The sequence below is a fragment of the Amblyomma maculatum genome, chromosome 6 (genome assembly GCF_055883805.1).
Source record: "Amblyomma maculatum isolate TAMU_Amacu chromosome 6, ASM5588380v1, whole genome shotgun sequence".
Lineage (NCBI taxonomy): Eukaryota > Metazoa > Arthropoda > Arachnida > Ixodida > Ixodidae > Amblyomma > Amblyomma maculatum.
Window position 1 is genome coordinate 38731534 of NC_139349.1, and position 16214 is coordinate 38747747.

General features: G+C 42.7%; 1 protein-coding gene across 1 annotated transcript in view; it reads left to right on the forward strand.

Moving 5' to 3' along the window:
* Window positions 1–16214, forward strand: part of LOC146185575 (atrial natriuretic peptide receptor 1-like) — a 100812-nt gene that overhangs the window by 40935 nt on the left and 43663 nt on the right. The window contains exons 2-4 of the mRNA XM_084605557.1: window positions 9865–10017; window positions 11367–11524; window positions 13121–13256. Of these exons, the coding sequence (XP_084461683.1) occupies window positions 9865–10017; window positions 11367–11524; window positions 13121–13256 (447 nt within the window). The remainder of the gene's footprint in view (window positions 1–9864; window positions 10018–11366; window positions 11525–13120; window positions 13257–16214) is intronic.

Below are 16214 nucleotides of genomic sequence, written 5' to 3' on the forward strand. Positions count from 1 at the left end.
AGGTTTCTTAAGATGGTCTCCAACTTCACCAATCTGATTTATTGTCTAAAGGCAATATTCAATATTTTAAGCAAATATCCCTAATTACCGATAGAATAATTGCAAAACAAAACATTGCCTGTGGTCTACAAAGTCAGTGATATGCACCTGAGAACTCATTTTTTAGCCGTTAACTCAGCAACTGCACACCTGGTGGCAGAAACGTCGAGGTTCACCTAAACGTCCAACTTAATATTGAGGGAAAACGCAGAAAACTAAGGAATGTAAAATGGAAGGTTTAACAGAAAAAAACGGAATTGCGCTATTGAGTCAGAGAACAAACACGATTTACTAAAATTCCAGTCGAAATCAAGAAGAAATGGACGCTGGAAGGGCGTGTAATGCAATGGCAGGACAAGCAGTGGTCACTGACGTAGAGTGAATTTCATAGAATGGAAGCGTAGCTCGGGGCTCCACAAAGTTTGGTGCGCAGATGATGATCTGCAGTTCGGAGTTAACATCCAAAACTTAACGTGTACTTTAACGTGCACTCATTTCGCACAGTATACGGGCGCCTTAGTTTACGCCTGTATGGAAAAGGGGCTGCTGCGACCGAGATTGAACCTGCGTCCTGGTTTTCAACAGTCGAGCGACCAAACCACGGAACTGCGGCGGTGAAGCGGATGAGATTAGGAAGCTTGTGGCGATTAGATGACCGCATCTGTTACAGGACGGGATTAATCAGATAGATATGGGGGAGTCCTTTGACCTGCAACAGGTCAATCAAAACTGATTATGACGAAGATTTAAATACGCAAGATGGTTGCCTGCCAGCTACCAGTCTTGGCAGATGGCAATTTGCAGAGAGGGAGATCTCTTTTCCTCTGCTGGGAAAGGAGGTAGAGACCGGCTGCCATAGGAAGATGACACGTTCCTATGAATACTTTAAAGATATGTATCGACGGTCATGGGTTATATGCGACGTCACGAACTGTGTGTCATCATTAATGGTATGTGTGATATGTATGTTATGTGTAGTCGTGCATGTGAGCTCGCAAGCTGCTTAGATCGAGCTATGCATAGCCAGAATTGATGGTAATCAGGTGTCCTCCAAGTTTTTGCCACGAAACCCGATGGACTATCAATACACTTCTTCCCGCAAGGACTCAAAATGTGGCGAAGAAAACAACACTCAAGATAAAGCCTAATACTTTTTGGCTAGCATTATGATGTCTAGCTCTTTTGACATATGGCTGTGATGAATCTGATGAGGAAACAATGGTTCAAAAGTTCCCATAATTCCACTTGACGGTTATTTTCGAACAACAATGAGGCAAAAGCAGATTCAAATATGTATGCAGCCTACCAATTTCGTTGGTAATAGTTTAGATTACGCTTAGGCAAGGCTATTTCGATGGCGATGGTATACTCCATAGATGGCCCTGCGCTCCCTATAACATTACCACTAGTATTACTCTTCCTGTGGCCTGAGCCGAAGGCCATCTTTCGTCCAAGCAGTAAACGGGGATGGCTGCTCGATAAGTTACGACTGCACTAGGATGATCTTGTCAGCCTGTCCTCTCTCCTCAGGCCCACTTTTTCTGCTCTTGACCGCTGGGCCACGCAATGGCGGCGGTTTGTTCGCCACATACGCGCGTCAAGCCTGTAAAATGCTCCCCCACCCTCCTTCTTCAGCGGGTCATTTCCGATGTCGCATTGCTGCCATCGCGCCGTAAGTGCTCTGAGGGTCATCGCCTCGGCACCAGGAAATTGGTGTTTCCTATATCATGCAGCCACTCGGATATCTGGCGCCGGTCGCTTTTTGCTGCTTTTATTTATTTTACTTTCTCCCTCCTTCGTTCCTCTCAGTTCACTTGTTGATGGGAACCCGTGAGTTACAGGACCACTGAGCTTTGTTTTTTCTTTCACTAGTTTTTATTTCTAGTCTGTTGCACTGCTATTAATTGTCACTTCGCACTTTCAAGCTTCAGCGTACTTACACTTTTTGTCAAATGTGTAATCAAAAGACCAAACCACTCGGTATTTTCTGTTGTTGTTTTTGCTTGAAGTGAGAAAGTCTGTCGTGTATGGTAGAAGACAGGGTATTCATTATCATCAGCATCATCAGCAGGAACATACCCACTGCAGGACGAAGGCCTCTCCCATATTCTTCCAATTAACCCGGTACTGTGCTAGCTGCATCCACTTGGCCCCTGCGACCTTCTTAACCTCAACCACCCTCCAAACTTTCTGTCGTCCCCTGCTACGCTTTCCTTCCCTTCGAATCCAGTTTGTTAACCTAAGCGACCATCTGTTGCCCTCTTTACGCCCTACATGCCCTGCCCATGCACATTTCTCTTGATTTCCACTAGAATGTAATTACCTTAGGCAGACAGACATTAGCACGCTCTTATTTGCAGCCTCCACAGGCTGGGAAGGTTTATTTCCGAATGCGGCGATTTTGGCAAGCGCAAGTTTCTTCTACTTCTTCAACGTGCATCGATTGGTCGTTGGCGCATATTGCGGCCCTTTTCAAAATGTTTCGCAAGGCAGTAAGTGCATCGATGCATTAATGGTATAGAGCATTCGCCTAGAGTGCAAGAGGAGAGTGACTCTCTAGCATGTCATGGGGATTCTTGTTCTTCAAAAAAAAAAGAGAGAGAGAATATGCGACTGCCGGTGGTATTGCATAACTGGGCATGAAGGGCTGTTTGATCCGGTGAACACACCGAAAGCGCAACCCCTCACCAGAACAGGATTTACCCACCATGATATAGCAATTGACCACCACCTCCTACATGAAACCATCAAATAACCCCCGGCTTCTATCCCTTGCGGTTGCCAAAAAAATCGACCAAGGATGTGCTAAGACGCGTGCCGAAGAAGAGGGCGCTAAGAATCTAAGGCTTGGGCAGGGCGCCATTGGAAATTGAACCCGGCAACGTTTAACTTCGCAACCTTACCAACTGAGCCTAGCCTAGCTATGCCGTTTGAGAAACTATAGTGGTTGAGAAATAATATGTAAAAGCGTTTAGTGAGGCTATGAGGAATATGGGGGGGGACCATGTACACTGAGTGCAAAAGGGCGGGCACCTACTAGGCTAGCGTGGTTTCGAAGAGAGACGAGAACTAGCCGACGGTATCGTGTACCATTACGACATAGCCGATAAAACAGAAAATTAGCTGGCAGAAACTGAGGAACATCAACAAGATGGTTGTAATAAAGACATAAAAATAAGAACTACTACAGGCCTACGCCTAGTCGAAATCAACATACATCCTAGTCGATACCAGGAAAATAAACGAACACGAGCATGTATTGCGAAGGCAAGATAACCGATCGCTTTTGACAGAAGCGAATTAGTTTCGAATAGTAGACAAGCATAACAGGTTGCGGTTTAAAGTTAGATAGGCGATGAGATTAGGACGTCTGTAGGGATAAACTTATTCAGCTGACACAGAGCCAGGTTAACTGGGGAGATAGAGGGGAGGCCTTTGGCCTGTAGTTGATACTTTCATGCGGATATTAATGGTTCAGACAGGAAAGAAATTACCTTGGAATATGATTTTCCACCATATATGATTTTCCATCAATGACAGAGGCTACAAATACTGGCACATTTCTTCTGCGCGCTATGGACTATCCAAAGTTCTGGCCTCTCGGGAAATGCTTCCAGGGGCGCAACTTTTTCGCCATCAGCAAGATAAAAAGCCGGACTAGTCGAGGTGGTTCATAGCGGAAAAAAGTGGGCACGAACTGTACAAACACACAGAAACGGAATACAGAGAACGGTACGAGTCATCTAGAAGGATTAGTTTTTGAGCTAGTTGCTTCTTGATGCAAGGTCAATACAGCCAACAAACAAAAATACACTACACAGTGCAGAAGACTTCCCGTACACGAGGCTACCTAACAAGTGAGCTTTGTTTCAGTAAAACAGGAACATATTAGGTGAACGAAGGAAATGGAAACAGAAAGACGGTATGGAATGCAATAGCTGCAGTCAGATTTAGTCCTGTCACAAGAGTAGTAAAAATTCCGAGAGCACTGTGGAATCTACACTGCAGAAATGCAAAAGCCGGAGCATTGCTGCTGCACACGGTGCATCACGTTTGCCCTCATTATCAGCATCAACTAATACACAGTCATTTTAATTGCTGCTGCCATCATTGTCATTATCACTAACTGCAGCGTCATTCGAATTGCCACTGTCATCCTCATGACTGACAAGAACTATCTGCGTTTCACGATACCGCTGGCGCGGAGCAATTGGTTAAAACGCTCAGCAGGGTATCTGTGGGGTGGAGGTTGTATTCCCGGAGGAGACAGGGTTTTTATTTTCCTAATGACGTCATCGGGATGATTGAGAAATGACACATCAGCGCATAAATCCGACGTACAAATCCCGCGCACAACTCTAGAGCATGGGATTTCGTTCCATGAGCCTAAAAAGGCTTTCGCCTTAAAAAAAAAACAAAAAAAAAATCGTAAAATGTTGTCGCTCCACGCTGTAAAAACCTGTACGTGAAACCTTCTTCACTGTGTAGCGTCCTATACTTATTGTTGACTGGTTTCACCACGCGGGCCCTGGGTCTTTTTTTTTTTTTTTTCTTTGGGGTTGCAAAGTTTGCTCCCATTTTTTTTTTTTCTTATCTCAACCAATTGGCTGCATTGAGCATTTGGCTGTAGCTGCCATTGCATAGCAAACAATGCATAAAAAATAAGTCTTTAGGTGTCCAGTAACCTAAGAAGGAGGGACGTTTTTAGCGGTGCTGTGTGGGTAATATAGAATCAGACTGCTTATTATCCCATAAGGGTTTGTGAATGATATTAGGCTCACTGCAAGGCACCAGCTAGTGCACTGTTTACGTATTCAGTTAAATGGGGAGATGGTTCCCCATGACGTGTGGATGAAGATGATTCAACGTTTCTGACTTAGTGCTGAGGCAAAAACCTTGGAACTTTGCTGTATATTTTTGAATGAGCTGGCGTCAATCACAGCGAGCTTTATTGAAAACCGAAGAGCAGAGTAGATAAATAAAGTTATTAAGAATTGTGAACAAACGATTCAGCAAGGTACATAAATAAAACACGAAACTGTCGCCCCCAGAACAACCAAAATTCACAGCTATTTCCTTTCTTATACACAGTAATCACTAAACTAAATAATTTCGCCCACCCGCTTGTTTATTGTAAAAAATTTATAAAATGTGTAAAAAATTTGCATTGCAAAATTTCTATTAATTACAACTTCTGCGATATAAATATATATTCAATAAAAACACATTTTTGGCGCATCCTGATTTCTCTAGTTCAGTAGATGGAGTAGGCATACATTAAATGTCCTCAAAGTTTCACTTTATTCCTTATGACGATTGATGAGAATATATTTCTAATAAGCATCTTTCTTCAAAAATTTCATTAGAACAGTTCTTGCTTTTTGATGAAACTTAAACGCACCTGGGGCTTATTCTTTGCCTTCATATCGCTCATTAACTTTAAAAAAAAAAACCTTTCTGTGTGATTTCCCAGGCTTTTATTGTTTTTTATTATTATTTTGATAAGGCCAAGAAGGTATCTTTTAGCTGAGCGAGCATTGTTCACCCAGTTTAGGGCTACAGTGCAGAACACTTCCAACATTTGGTGAGCGCCAATGATTTTCTCGTCATGTTTTCATCATTATAGTAGACAACTGCATTGTCCGCGTCATCGGTTAGCAGAAAGAGGTTGAATAAGCCAGTTGCCAAGCTGGCGCGCAGTACACAGTGTGTGCAATGCTATTGCGAACGCGTCTCGGAACGCTTGCTAAAAAAGCGCAGGAAGCACAGCTTGAAGCGCTTCAGTGGCTGTCTTCCGGCACAATTAAGAACTAGGCAAAAGAAGAAACTGACCGATGGATTTCAGAACAATTATTATAAGAGTTTTACATGCAAATCATTTAAAGATAACAAACTACACTGCAAGCCGCCCCTCCTTCAGTAATAGGTGGGTATGTGTGCGGGACTTTTAAACCATTTCTGTTGATAATCTCAGCACGTAATTTGAAACAGATGTTGAGATGTTTTGCTGTTTGCTAATGACAAAACTGAAAAACAAATTTTTTGTCGATTTTGCCTACCACCACCTCGTTAATAAACAGCTTGGTGATTTAACTCTAGAAAACAAAGCCATAATGTACAGTCTTTGCCAAAAGTAGCCAGGCTGCAGGATATGCTTCTTAACCGTGTGGCAGCAAATTCACAGCATGTCTGAAGCTCTGAACCTTTCCAATGTGAAGGCTTGCACCTGTGCTCACTTCTTAAATAGTTGTTATCATCTGAAAATCCTTATTAGCTTTATAATACAAGAGAGAAGCAAAACATGCAGCCTGGTTTCTTTTGGCAAAGACGGTACATTCTTTGCTTTACGTTACTAATGCATGATTTGTGGCACTTAAGAAGTATTTCCGAAGGAATGCGCTTTTTTTTTTTTTTTGTTCTTGGTGGGATGGCCATTTTTATCGCGCTGAAAACAGCGCCAGTTTTAGCGACGAGAGAATAACTTTCACATCTCAATGACCAGTGGAGAACAGAAGCCAGACATGATTTTTAAGGGAGCGCGTTCGTGTTGTTACCTTCTGTATTTTTCAAACCTATGTCTCGCCGATATGGAATGTTTCCGTGCTCGTACAACGCCAGATCAAATATGGACTGCCTGCTCTCCTAATAACAGCTACACTGTCATGCAACGTAATCATATTATTTCGAACGCGTTTTATTATTATTTTTTTTTTTGTAGCTATAATGCCATTGTGAGATCACCGTTGGCAAAGGCGAATCAGTAGCACAGAGCCTCTACCTAGGTAATAGGTAGGCAGAGGTCATTTACCACAACGTGCAGTTGCATCCTCTGACAGTGCTACCGAGAATACCTGGGAACTAAACATCCTAATGATGGCCTTTAATGAGTTTCTGCTGGGAAGCGACTGCACTTCCTTTTTCCTCACCCCAGGTCATCACAACGACCATCCTCCATGGATGCCGCTAAACCGAGAACCGAGCGGTTCATTAGGGAGATCCCATTATGACGGGAAAGCAGGCGTCAAAAAAATTATAATATTGCCGGACGTACGCGAAATGACCGAGGTATATCAGTGTATTTGTTTCCGTAGTTAGTTCTAGGAAGGCAACAAGCGCTGGAGTAACGCCGACAGAAGGCTTCCACGGCCATTGCCCATTCCGTGTAACAACACTACTACCGCATTAGTTCGCTGGCCTGAAGAAATGATGGCAAACTCCTCCGGTTGGTATGGAGGAAACCTGTTCGTTCAAGAGCTGATAACTTGTACAAGCAATGTTCACTAGTTACCATTTAGGTCGTTTACGTTTTCATGTCTGTTAACGGAAATGTTTGTTATTTGTTTATAAGACACTCTAATACATCACAATACATAATGAGGCATGGAAATGGTTATGCGGAGAGGGCGGCTCCATCTTCCTAGCTGTAGCGTCCACACTGTAATGAAAGCTCTGTGGATAGAGACGCCATCCCAGCGCAAATCTACACGCCTAGATATGCCAAAGCTGCCATTTATGAAAGAAGTACTTGCTGTAAGGCTAATTGATTCATACTGACAAATGGAACGGCGCAATGGACACGAACACTGGACATCTCTCTTCATTTCTATCCCTCTCTCCCTCTTATTTTCCTGCTGTCGAGTCCACTGCGCCGTTCCATTTGTCATTTATGAAAGAGCGGCCATTATTTCGACCTCTTTTGCAACAGATACCGCCATAATGATACGCAAATGCACCTGAACGTCCTGATTAATCCCTGAAATAGTTGAAGATATGCGAACTGATTAAAGAAAACAAAGACGGAAGACAAGAGAAAAGACATACGCGTTTCCACCCAACCTGAATAATGCAACATATTAAAGTGCCTCAGCGCCAACGGAACCCTTTGGTATTGTGCCAGAAAAGTGGCACTTAAAACCAAATGACATGACCACCGCGTGACTTCGCGCAAGAATTTCGAACATCCCACTACGCCAGCGTTATAAAACGTCACACCGTGCTTATAATAAAAGTGATAAAAATGTGAGCGATACGAACTAAGGGACACACCATCTCTCAAATGAGTTGAATTTACAGAATAATTGTTTTCCCTCAAAAAAACACGGTCCTTTGTAGGCTATACATTCAAACCTAAACCTACGATTCCTAGGTTACGGCCAGACACGCTACCGACTAAGAAATTCAACACATTTTTTTTTTGTTGTTGTTGTTGCCACCATGAAAATTTGAAACATTTGAGCAATTTACACCAAATTCTGTCATTGCACTCGATCAAACGTACTGGCTGTCAACTTGTTTCGTCAGGGCAGCTTTACAGTTGTAAAGCTCAATTCTAAGGCAATCAGTAGTAACTTTATTGTAAAGCTACCCTAACGAAGGAAGTAGCATTATGGAAATTGTCGACACATAACTCACACTGAGACATGAGCAACTTTGGCATTCACAGCAGGCAAGAAGTCTCAAGTGCCCTCAGTAACTTTTGAGACCATATCATTTCTTCGCCTACGTCATGAGCAGGAAACAAATGCAGTATCACAAGGAAAAGTTACACGCAACAAAAACCAATACGTGTCAAAACAACACGCTGTATAAAACAGCACAGCAAGACAACAACACCACAGTAAAAGAGCACGATGAGAAAATAGCACAGATGAAAGTAGTACGATGACAAAACAGCGCAGCGCAGTACGCTGCAGCATTGCTCAAAATAAGCGCATAATCGAAGAAGTGATTTTCGACCTTATATTGGTATACGCGGGTGTACCAATATTGGTATGGTAAAGCCTATGTTGCGTTGGTCTGTGCCACTTTCCAGTAGTTCATGCCAATTGTTTATTAGTGGGCTAGAGCTAAATCGTTTATATACTTAGCCAAAAATCCGTTGTCTGTCAGTTATTCTGAGCAGTAAATTGCTTTTGCTTCAAGTGAAAAGAAGTGAAAATGAAAATTTACGGCCAAGAATGGGTTTCGAATCGAGGCCGACGAGAACAGTTTATTTACGGGAAAAACAGATGCCCTCGTTCGCAGCTGCGTCAGACCGAGGCGCCAAAACAGCATCACGAACAGCCTCCAACTCGCCAAACTTTCTATTTTTATTAACACGTTAAAAAATTTCCTTGATCCTTTTAATAAGCAGTCGAATTTTGTTGGCTCGCCATGACAGTCATTTGGTTCGCATTAATGGGCGCGGTTTTATGTTTGTCACATACTTCCTGGTGTTCCTGCTCTGAAATATAAACTGCACGTCTGAAATGATGGAGGTAGCTGCTTTTGCCAGCCTAATTTATATTTGCCTCTCATATTAGAGATAAGACGTAGAAAAAAATATGTCTTTATTAATATATGTGATGACTCATCCATCATATTTTATCTGCTGTCGATGCAATATTTGTCATAGTCGTTTGCAGGTCAAGTGACTGTCCGCGACTGCACGGAAATATGCTTTAGGTTCGCAATATTGATATCCTTGTCCGAGAGGCACCTTTAGTAGTGCATATAAACGCTACGTATATGACTAAACATTTGCAGTATTGATCAGATTCCAGGCCAGTATTATCGAGAACATTTTTTGCCGAGAAAGCGTTACAGCGCAACGAACGCATAACGTTTCTTTGACAGATATTTAAATGGGCCAGTATTTAAATTTATTACCAGTATTATTGTTTAATGAATTCTTTTCTGCAGTAGCGTTTAAGATTACATTCCCTCCATTATTAAATACATTTATCTCCTCTTCCCAGTACGGCGAACTTGTACCTTGTAATGAACCAAGAAAACAAAAAGGCTTTTGCCTAACGACCCTATCTTTCTTTCCCTCACAAACTCCAGTCGTGGTGCTACTGACGGGCGAAAAGGAGGTTCGCACAATGCTCGAGCACGCACAGGACCTGGGCATGACGTCGTCTGGGGAGTACGCTTTCCTCTACCCGGAGCTCTTCCAAGGAGAAGCTGCCGGCAACATCTCCTGGTCCAAAGGCGTCGGTGAGATAAGCCGGAGAAAGAAACTGCTATCACTTTGCGAGTGAAATACAATAAATCCATTTAGAATACCTTTTTTTTTTTCTCAGCTGAATAAGGTTTTTTTTTTTTTTTTTTTTCTGCCAGTGTTGTGCTTTTGAGCCTAATTCGCTCACTATATTTTTATTAGTCCTACAATGGGTCGGGATCACTGTGGTGGGGATACAAATGGATGCCACAGTCCTAATTTCACACACATAATATCATATCTCAACTGAAGTAACTTTCCGCATTTAATTTTTTTTTTTGCGCCAATTACCATTGGAATCGGGTATGCCTGCGGCATGAAGCCATTTTAGGACCATAATTACGCGTACTAAGGGCTGTCGGATGTTGCATAATGCGAGCATCATGCCCCGTCACACAAAGCGGGTGTCCGCCTGCAGACTGCAGCGGTGCTTGTGTGAAAGCCCAAATCCGGAGATTCAGAGCCTTGCAAAATCGTCGAATGTTTGTATGTCCGAAATGCATAGCAAAACAATTTCTTGAAAGAGAGGGGGAAACAGAGAGCGAGCATATAATACGTGTTTTGCTCGTGACGCGGCCGCGCAGACGGTGGCATCTAGGTCTTGCATTTCACTGGGTCGCACATCTCTCAAAGGAGAGTAGCCGTGCTAGGTCTCTAAAACGGTCGGCTTATGCTCGAAGAAGGAGTAGCAGTAGCGGCCGTGCGTCTTTCAGCGTACACAACATAATGAACCGTGGTGACTTTTCGACGGTCGCACCCAAAGACAAACTCGAGGCACTCACAAGATGCACTAGTCATCCAAAAATTGACTTGGGACAAATTGAGCCGTAATAGATGTATAATGGACCCCGCTCATTTGGTCGGGGCCACCGCCAAATTTTCATCCGCGTCACTCGAAATTTCTCCAACATAAACGCACCCAGTGGATCGCAGTGTTGCACGAACTACGATTTTTACCACAATAAACCGGTATACTTTTTCAACTCTCCTATTATATTCTTAAATTAACCTAACTCCTAACATTGCACAGAGTTTTCGCAGCAAGGCAACCGACAGCAGCATCCGACTATGAAAATTTCGCAATAGGAAGTAAACATTATCTTGCAGTCGGCAAGAAACCTCCATATCTAGCAGGTCTCCCTATTATTATTTATTTGAAGGAACTCGAATTCTTTCACTGGTTTTTCGTGCGACACTTTCGTTACGGCAATGCAGGCGCTGAACCGTGCCTGCTGAGTGTTTTGGAAAGCCAGCTTATACAAACTATCTCTAAATTGCTGTTTCGTGGTATTTTTCACTACAGCGTTATGTTTCTGTGAATCATGTTCACTTTTCTCATTCCCAGATGATCCGAAGCGACGTGTGCGCCTTCGAGAAGCGTTCGAATCACTGATGATCATTAGCCTGAACCAGCCCGTTTCGGACGAATACATACGCTTCTCCAACGAGGTCAAGCATCGCGCACTCACCCAGTACCAGTTTCCCCACTACAACGAAAGAGTGGTAAGACCCTGTAATTAATCCCCGAATTTAAACTGCTAACTTCTCAGCTTACACATCCCGTCTGAGGGAACGTGATGAACCCTCTAGGAACAAAAGTGCGCCTGAGGTCCAAATGTGACAAACTTATGGTAGTCCAGCACGTTTTATTTAATAACGAACTCTATGATTAGCGGCATGAAAACGCGTACTCTGAAAATAAGGGTGCGTTCAAATTCATAAGAATACTAATGCAAACAATGAAAAATTAATTGCAGGACATCCTTAGAACAACGTTTTCTACGTTTAAAGCTAGGCGTCGAGGCTGCCACATGAAGAACGCACTGAGAGAGAGCTGCGCTGACTGTATATATTTTCATAGAAGTGCTCATTGGATCTTCCAGGTGACGTGCGGCGGCTTATTTTAGTCGGGATGTTTCTGGCGGACTTTAAGGTAAAAGTCCCATTCCGAGAGATCGTTGCTCTCCAGACTTCCAACTGAGATTTGAGGCTGTTGTGGAAGCCGTGGCAACCACTGTTTCACCCCTTGTCGCCTAAATTTAAGCGCTTATACGATTTCGCAACACTTCCACTTTACTCTAGCCACCGCTTCGCAAGTGACCCGAACAGGAGCGAAAACATTCGAAAAAGCGGCACTCGCCTCTCTCTACTTGGGGCGCATAAACACGACTGCCGAGTGCGGACACTCGGAACGACTGCTCCTCTCGTTTCTACTGCTCTAGAAAAATAAACGCTTCCTCCAATGCACTATGGTTCTTCCGCGATGCTCAAGCCGTCGGTCTTTCCGTTTACATTGGCAAGCTTACGCGCGCTTTCCACGAGAGCATTCGGCCTGCTCTTCTCGACGCACCTTGTTTTTGTTGTGACGAGGTGTGATGATTAAGTTTATAGTGCACGTGAGAACCTCTGGATTTGCAGTTTCTGTCAGGGTTGCCTGCGGGGCCGCCGTTAAAACATTTTATGCGGAAACAACGTTTAAAAGGGATACTATATGACGCACTATGTGTCCAGAAAGCCATAAATTGATGACTGCGCCGTCCTTGACTTCACACACTGTCATGTAGAAGTAAACATGATCGGATACACGTGCACACACACAATCACTCGTGCAAGCGCGTACGCAAACCACTATAAAGCCAGCGATCTGCATTTCAAGGGCGTATGCGGGGTGCAACGAAGATGGAACGGGCCATGTCGCAAAAGCTACTACAATGCGGCGCGTGTCAGAAAGAAACGTCGCTTACATTTTCGCAGCCTTATGATCGCTGGCGCTCATTAGTACTGGGTAAACATATGTAAAGTTGTAATAAGATTTGTTATGTTCGATCTGTCCTCACTTAGTAGCAACAATTGCACAGAACACTGAGACAAAACAAAAAAAAAAAAAAAGACTCGAAGTTTTTAAATATGTGTACTCTAAGGATACGCCTCCAGGAAAAATACCCACAAGATTTTTTATACTCCTCCTTTCACATTTTAAGACATTTTGTGCACTATTAAAGCCTCCATCATGCTGACTACAATATGAGCACTAGCCGATCTACGTCATGACGGGGTTGAAATTTTAAGCGGTATGCTATGTATAAATCTCCTTCGCAGGTGAACTACTTCACGGCTAGCTTTCATGATGCTGTGGTTATGCTTTGCAAGGCCATCAACGAAACAGTGACTGTTGGTCTTGACCCCTACGATGGAGAAAACCTGGTGAACAAAATGCGAAACGCGAGCATAAATGGTAAGTTCGTTTTGAAAAGCGCTTCCGAACATGACAAGCGGAAGTAATTCACTTGCTTACTCTAGTGTGCTGTTCTTGCCGCATAACTTGTCTCACCACTGCCACAACATTAAATGTTGTCGGCGCAGTCTCAGTGAAGCTGAAGTACGTTGCTGTTCTGAGCGAAACGAGCAGCAACAGTGAAGGCTTGCGTTTTTAGTGGAAACACTTTTATACTATACTCCCGGACATAGTTTTGTGGCTATGCAGCAAAAGCTAGAGAGCCAAAACGCATCAGCTCACTGCGCAGCGGAATATAGTCCCTTGATAAGTTGCCTGGATCGTGCTCTGGAATATTATACGATTGCAGAAATACCTATGTTGCGCTAGCATTAAGATTGTGCTACAACATAGGACAGTGCAACGTCAGTGTACTGCATTTTAATATCAGAACACAACACCGTGCAAACAGGATGGCTGCGCCAGCTGCCGGGAATCTCTCGAAGCCCACGTCGGGTCCAGCTGCTGCGTCTACCGTAGGTTTCCGTGTGCTTTCGCAATGCGACTGTTTCTGGAGCGTGCGCAGTGCTTGACATTCATTACCCGTGAATATGCATTCAGTTAGACCTTTAGTAGTGTAAAGAAAGACATTTCTGCTTCGTTGGAGGCTCAGAAGTCATTATTTCAAGTAAAGGCGGAACTAAAACCGGTGAGATATGCCCGACCTACATGGTGCATGAACACCATGAAAAAAGCTGCGCCCCCGTAGCCTTGGCTTCATAGTCAGAAAAACTTGTCCGCGAGTACTGCACAACGTAAACAGCCAACATCTCTGCAGGCAGGGAGCAAAACAGAAAAATAATAAATGATAAATATAATGCGTCATCGATGCATTATTTTATCATCTATTTTATTTTATTACCTCTTAAAAAATATTCAGATATTTTGAATGTGAACATTTAAGGAAACTTGATGAATTATACCTCTTTAATCTTACTGAAGACTAGTATTTTGTACGATTTGTGCGAAAAGCGTCCTCCTGTGTCCTGCGTTTTTCTTCCTGAATAAGCACCAGCATGCCAAGCTACAAGTGCTTTTCAACAATCGACTTCCTGTTCAAAAATTCAGAATATACCTGCAATCGTAATTCTCTCATACACCAATGGTTGGAAACCGCAACGAAAAGTATTAAAAAGTGAGCCAAACAATTCTTATTAATCACCCAGCAGAAAGACATAAATATCAATATGTATATGCCACGAATGTATAGGCTATTTCTTACTCCCGCGAACAATAGCAAAATGGAATGATTTACCTGCAACTCTGTTACAGGCCACTATATTAACAACGTTTGAAAAAGCTGTTTCTTGTTTATACAGAAATATTTTGTCAACTCAATACTTCTAGCTTTGCGTTGGTCATGGTATCTCGTTCAATGCGTACACCAGAATTGTAATTAGGCCCTGTTCTTTTTTTTACTGTTGTGTACTTTAAGTGCACTTACACACAAAGTGATTAACTCAATACCAATCCATGCCCTGAAATAAACATTACGAACAGTGTTGTAAAGAATTACGTTGCATGAAATGTATTTGAATTGTATTGCGAGTTTTCATTTTTTGTAATAACTGCAAATGACTATCTGCTCCTTTCGCGTTATGTACCACCATCGCAGCGGCTTTACGGGCAAGTGTCTCTACGGAAGAATAAATAAATTCGAGGACACCTAAGTCTTTCTTTAAGAGCAGACGGGATAGCGACTTTTACACCTTTTCATTCCACGAGTTTTTAAATTTTCCTTATGTACATTATTTACATTTTTAAAATATTATTACTATAAGATCAGTGCACATCTCAAACATACCTTAGTAAGTAATGAACACCACAACATGTTAAAAAGGTGCCCCTCTAACAAGCATAGTGCCAACGACCCTTCGTGGCCTAACGCAAGATGACCTTGACAATTTGACCTTGAAAGCAACAGTTTGGATTGAAGTTAAATAAGCCGCTTAACATTCGGTTAAACAATTATCCCACCGACCTTGTCCTTTGCTATGGAAACTTAACAAGTCTAACCAAGCCAAACAGAGCTTCTGCTCTGTATTGCGCTTTAGAAGTGTTAAACCTCCATATTGTTCTTTCTTATTGCATGAAAAACTTCCGGCAAAGAGAAACTCGAACACCTTATGCATCAAATGATCATTATAAACGAAAACATTCCGAGGCACTCAACAAGCATCAGATACGTAAGCCAGCTAGGCTTCCCTGCCACAACTTCCTGGGAACCTGCCCATAGTTCTCCTTGTCTAGTGTAAGGACGCTGGAGGGCGCCGAGGGAAAGGAAACAAAAAACAGCTAATAATCAAAGGAAGTACGTAAGTAAGAAACGAAATAATGGAAAAGTGAAAACGAAAATAGTGCCAAAAAAACATAAGCACAGAAATAAAATAAAATAGAAATATAACATCACAAATATTACACAATCGGAAAACAATTACAATAAATACAAACTCCAACAGAAAGGTGGAGAAATTAAAGTAAAAATTGCACTCGGACGCGTGGGACAGCTAGAAGCGCAGAACGAGCTCATGACGGAAATTGACCCGGAATTCGGAATGCTTCCGAATTTCCGCACGTAAGGAAGCTTAAATGCGCCGTTATAATTTTTCGTAAGTACCCCTGTAAGAGGAACTCCTCGCCGATTTCGTCGTCATTTGGGTTCTCCCTCAATTCGGTAGCTTATATGAATGAGTGATGTTCGAAATTCCCGCGCCAGATCATGTTGTGACGTCATGACCCTGTCGAAAAATAAGGACATTTACCGGCCGGCGGCGGCTTTTCGGCCCAACTGCCTGTATAAACTATCGCGTAATAATTAAATAAATAAATAATTAAGTAAAATGTATTGTCTACTTTCTGAACGAATCTTGTGCCTGTCAACTGCACGTTGAGTAAGCAGAAAAGAAATAAAAATTCTCA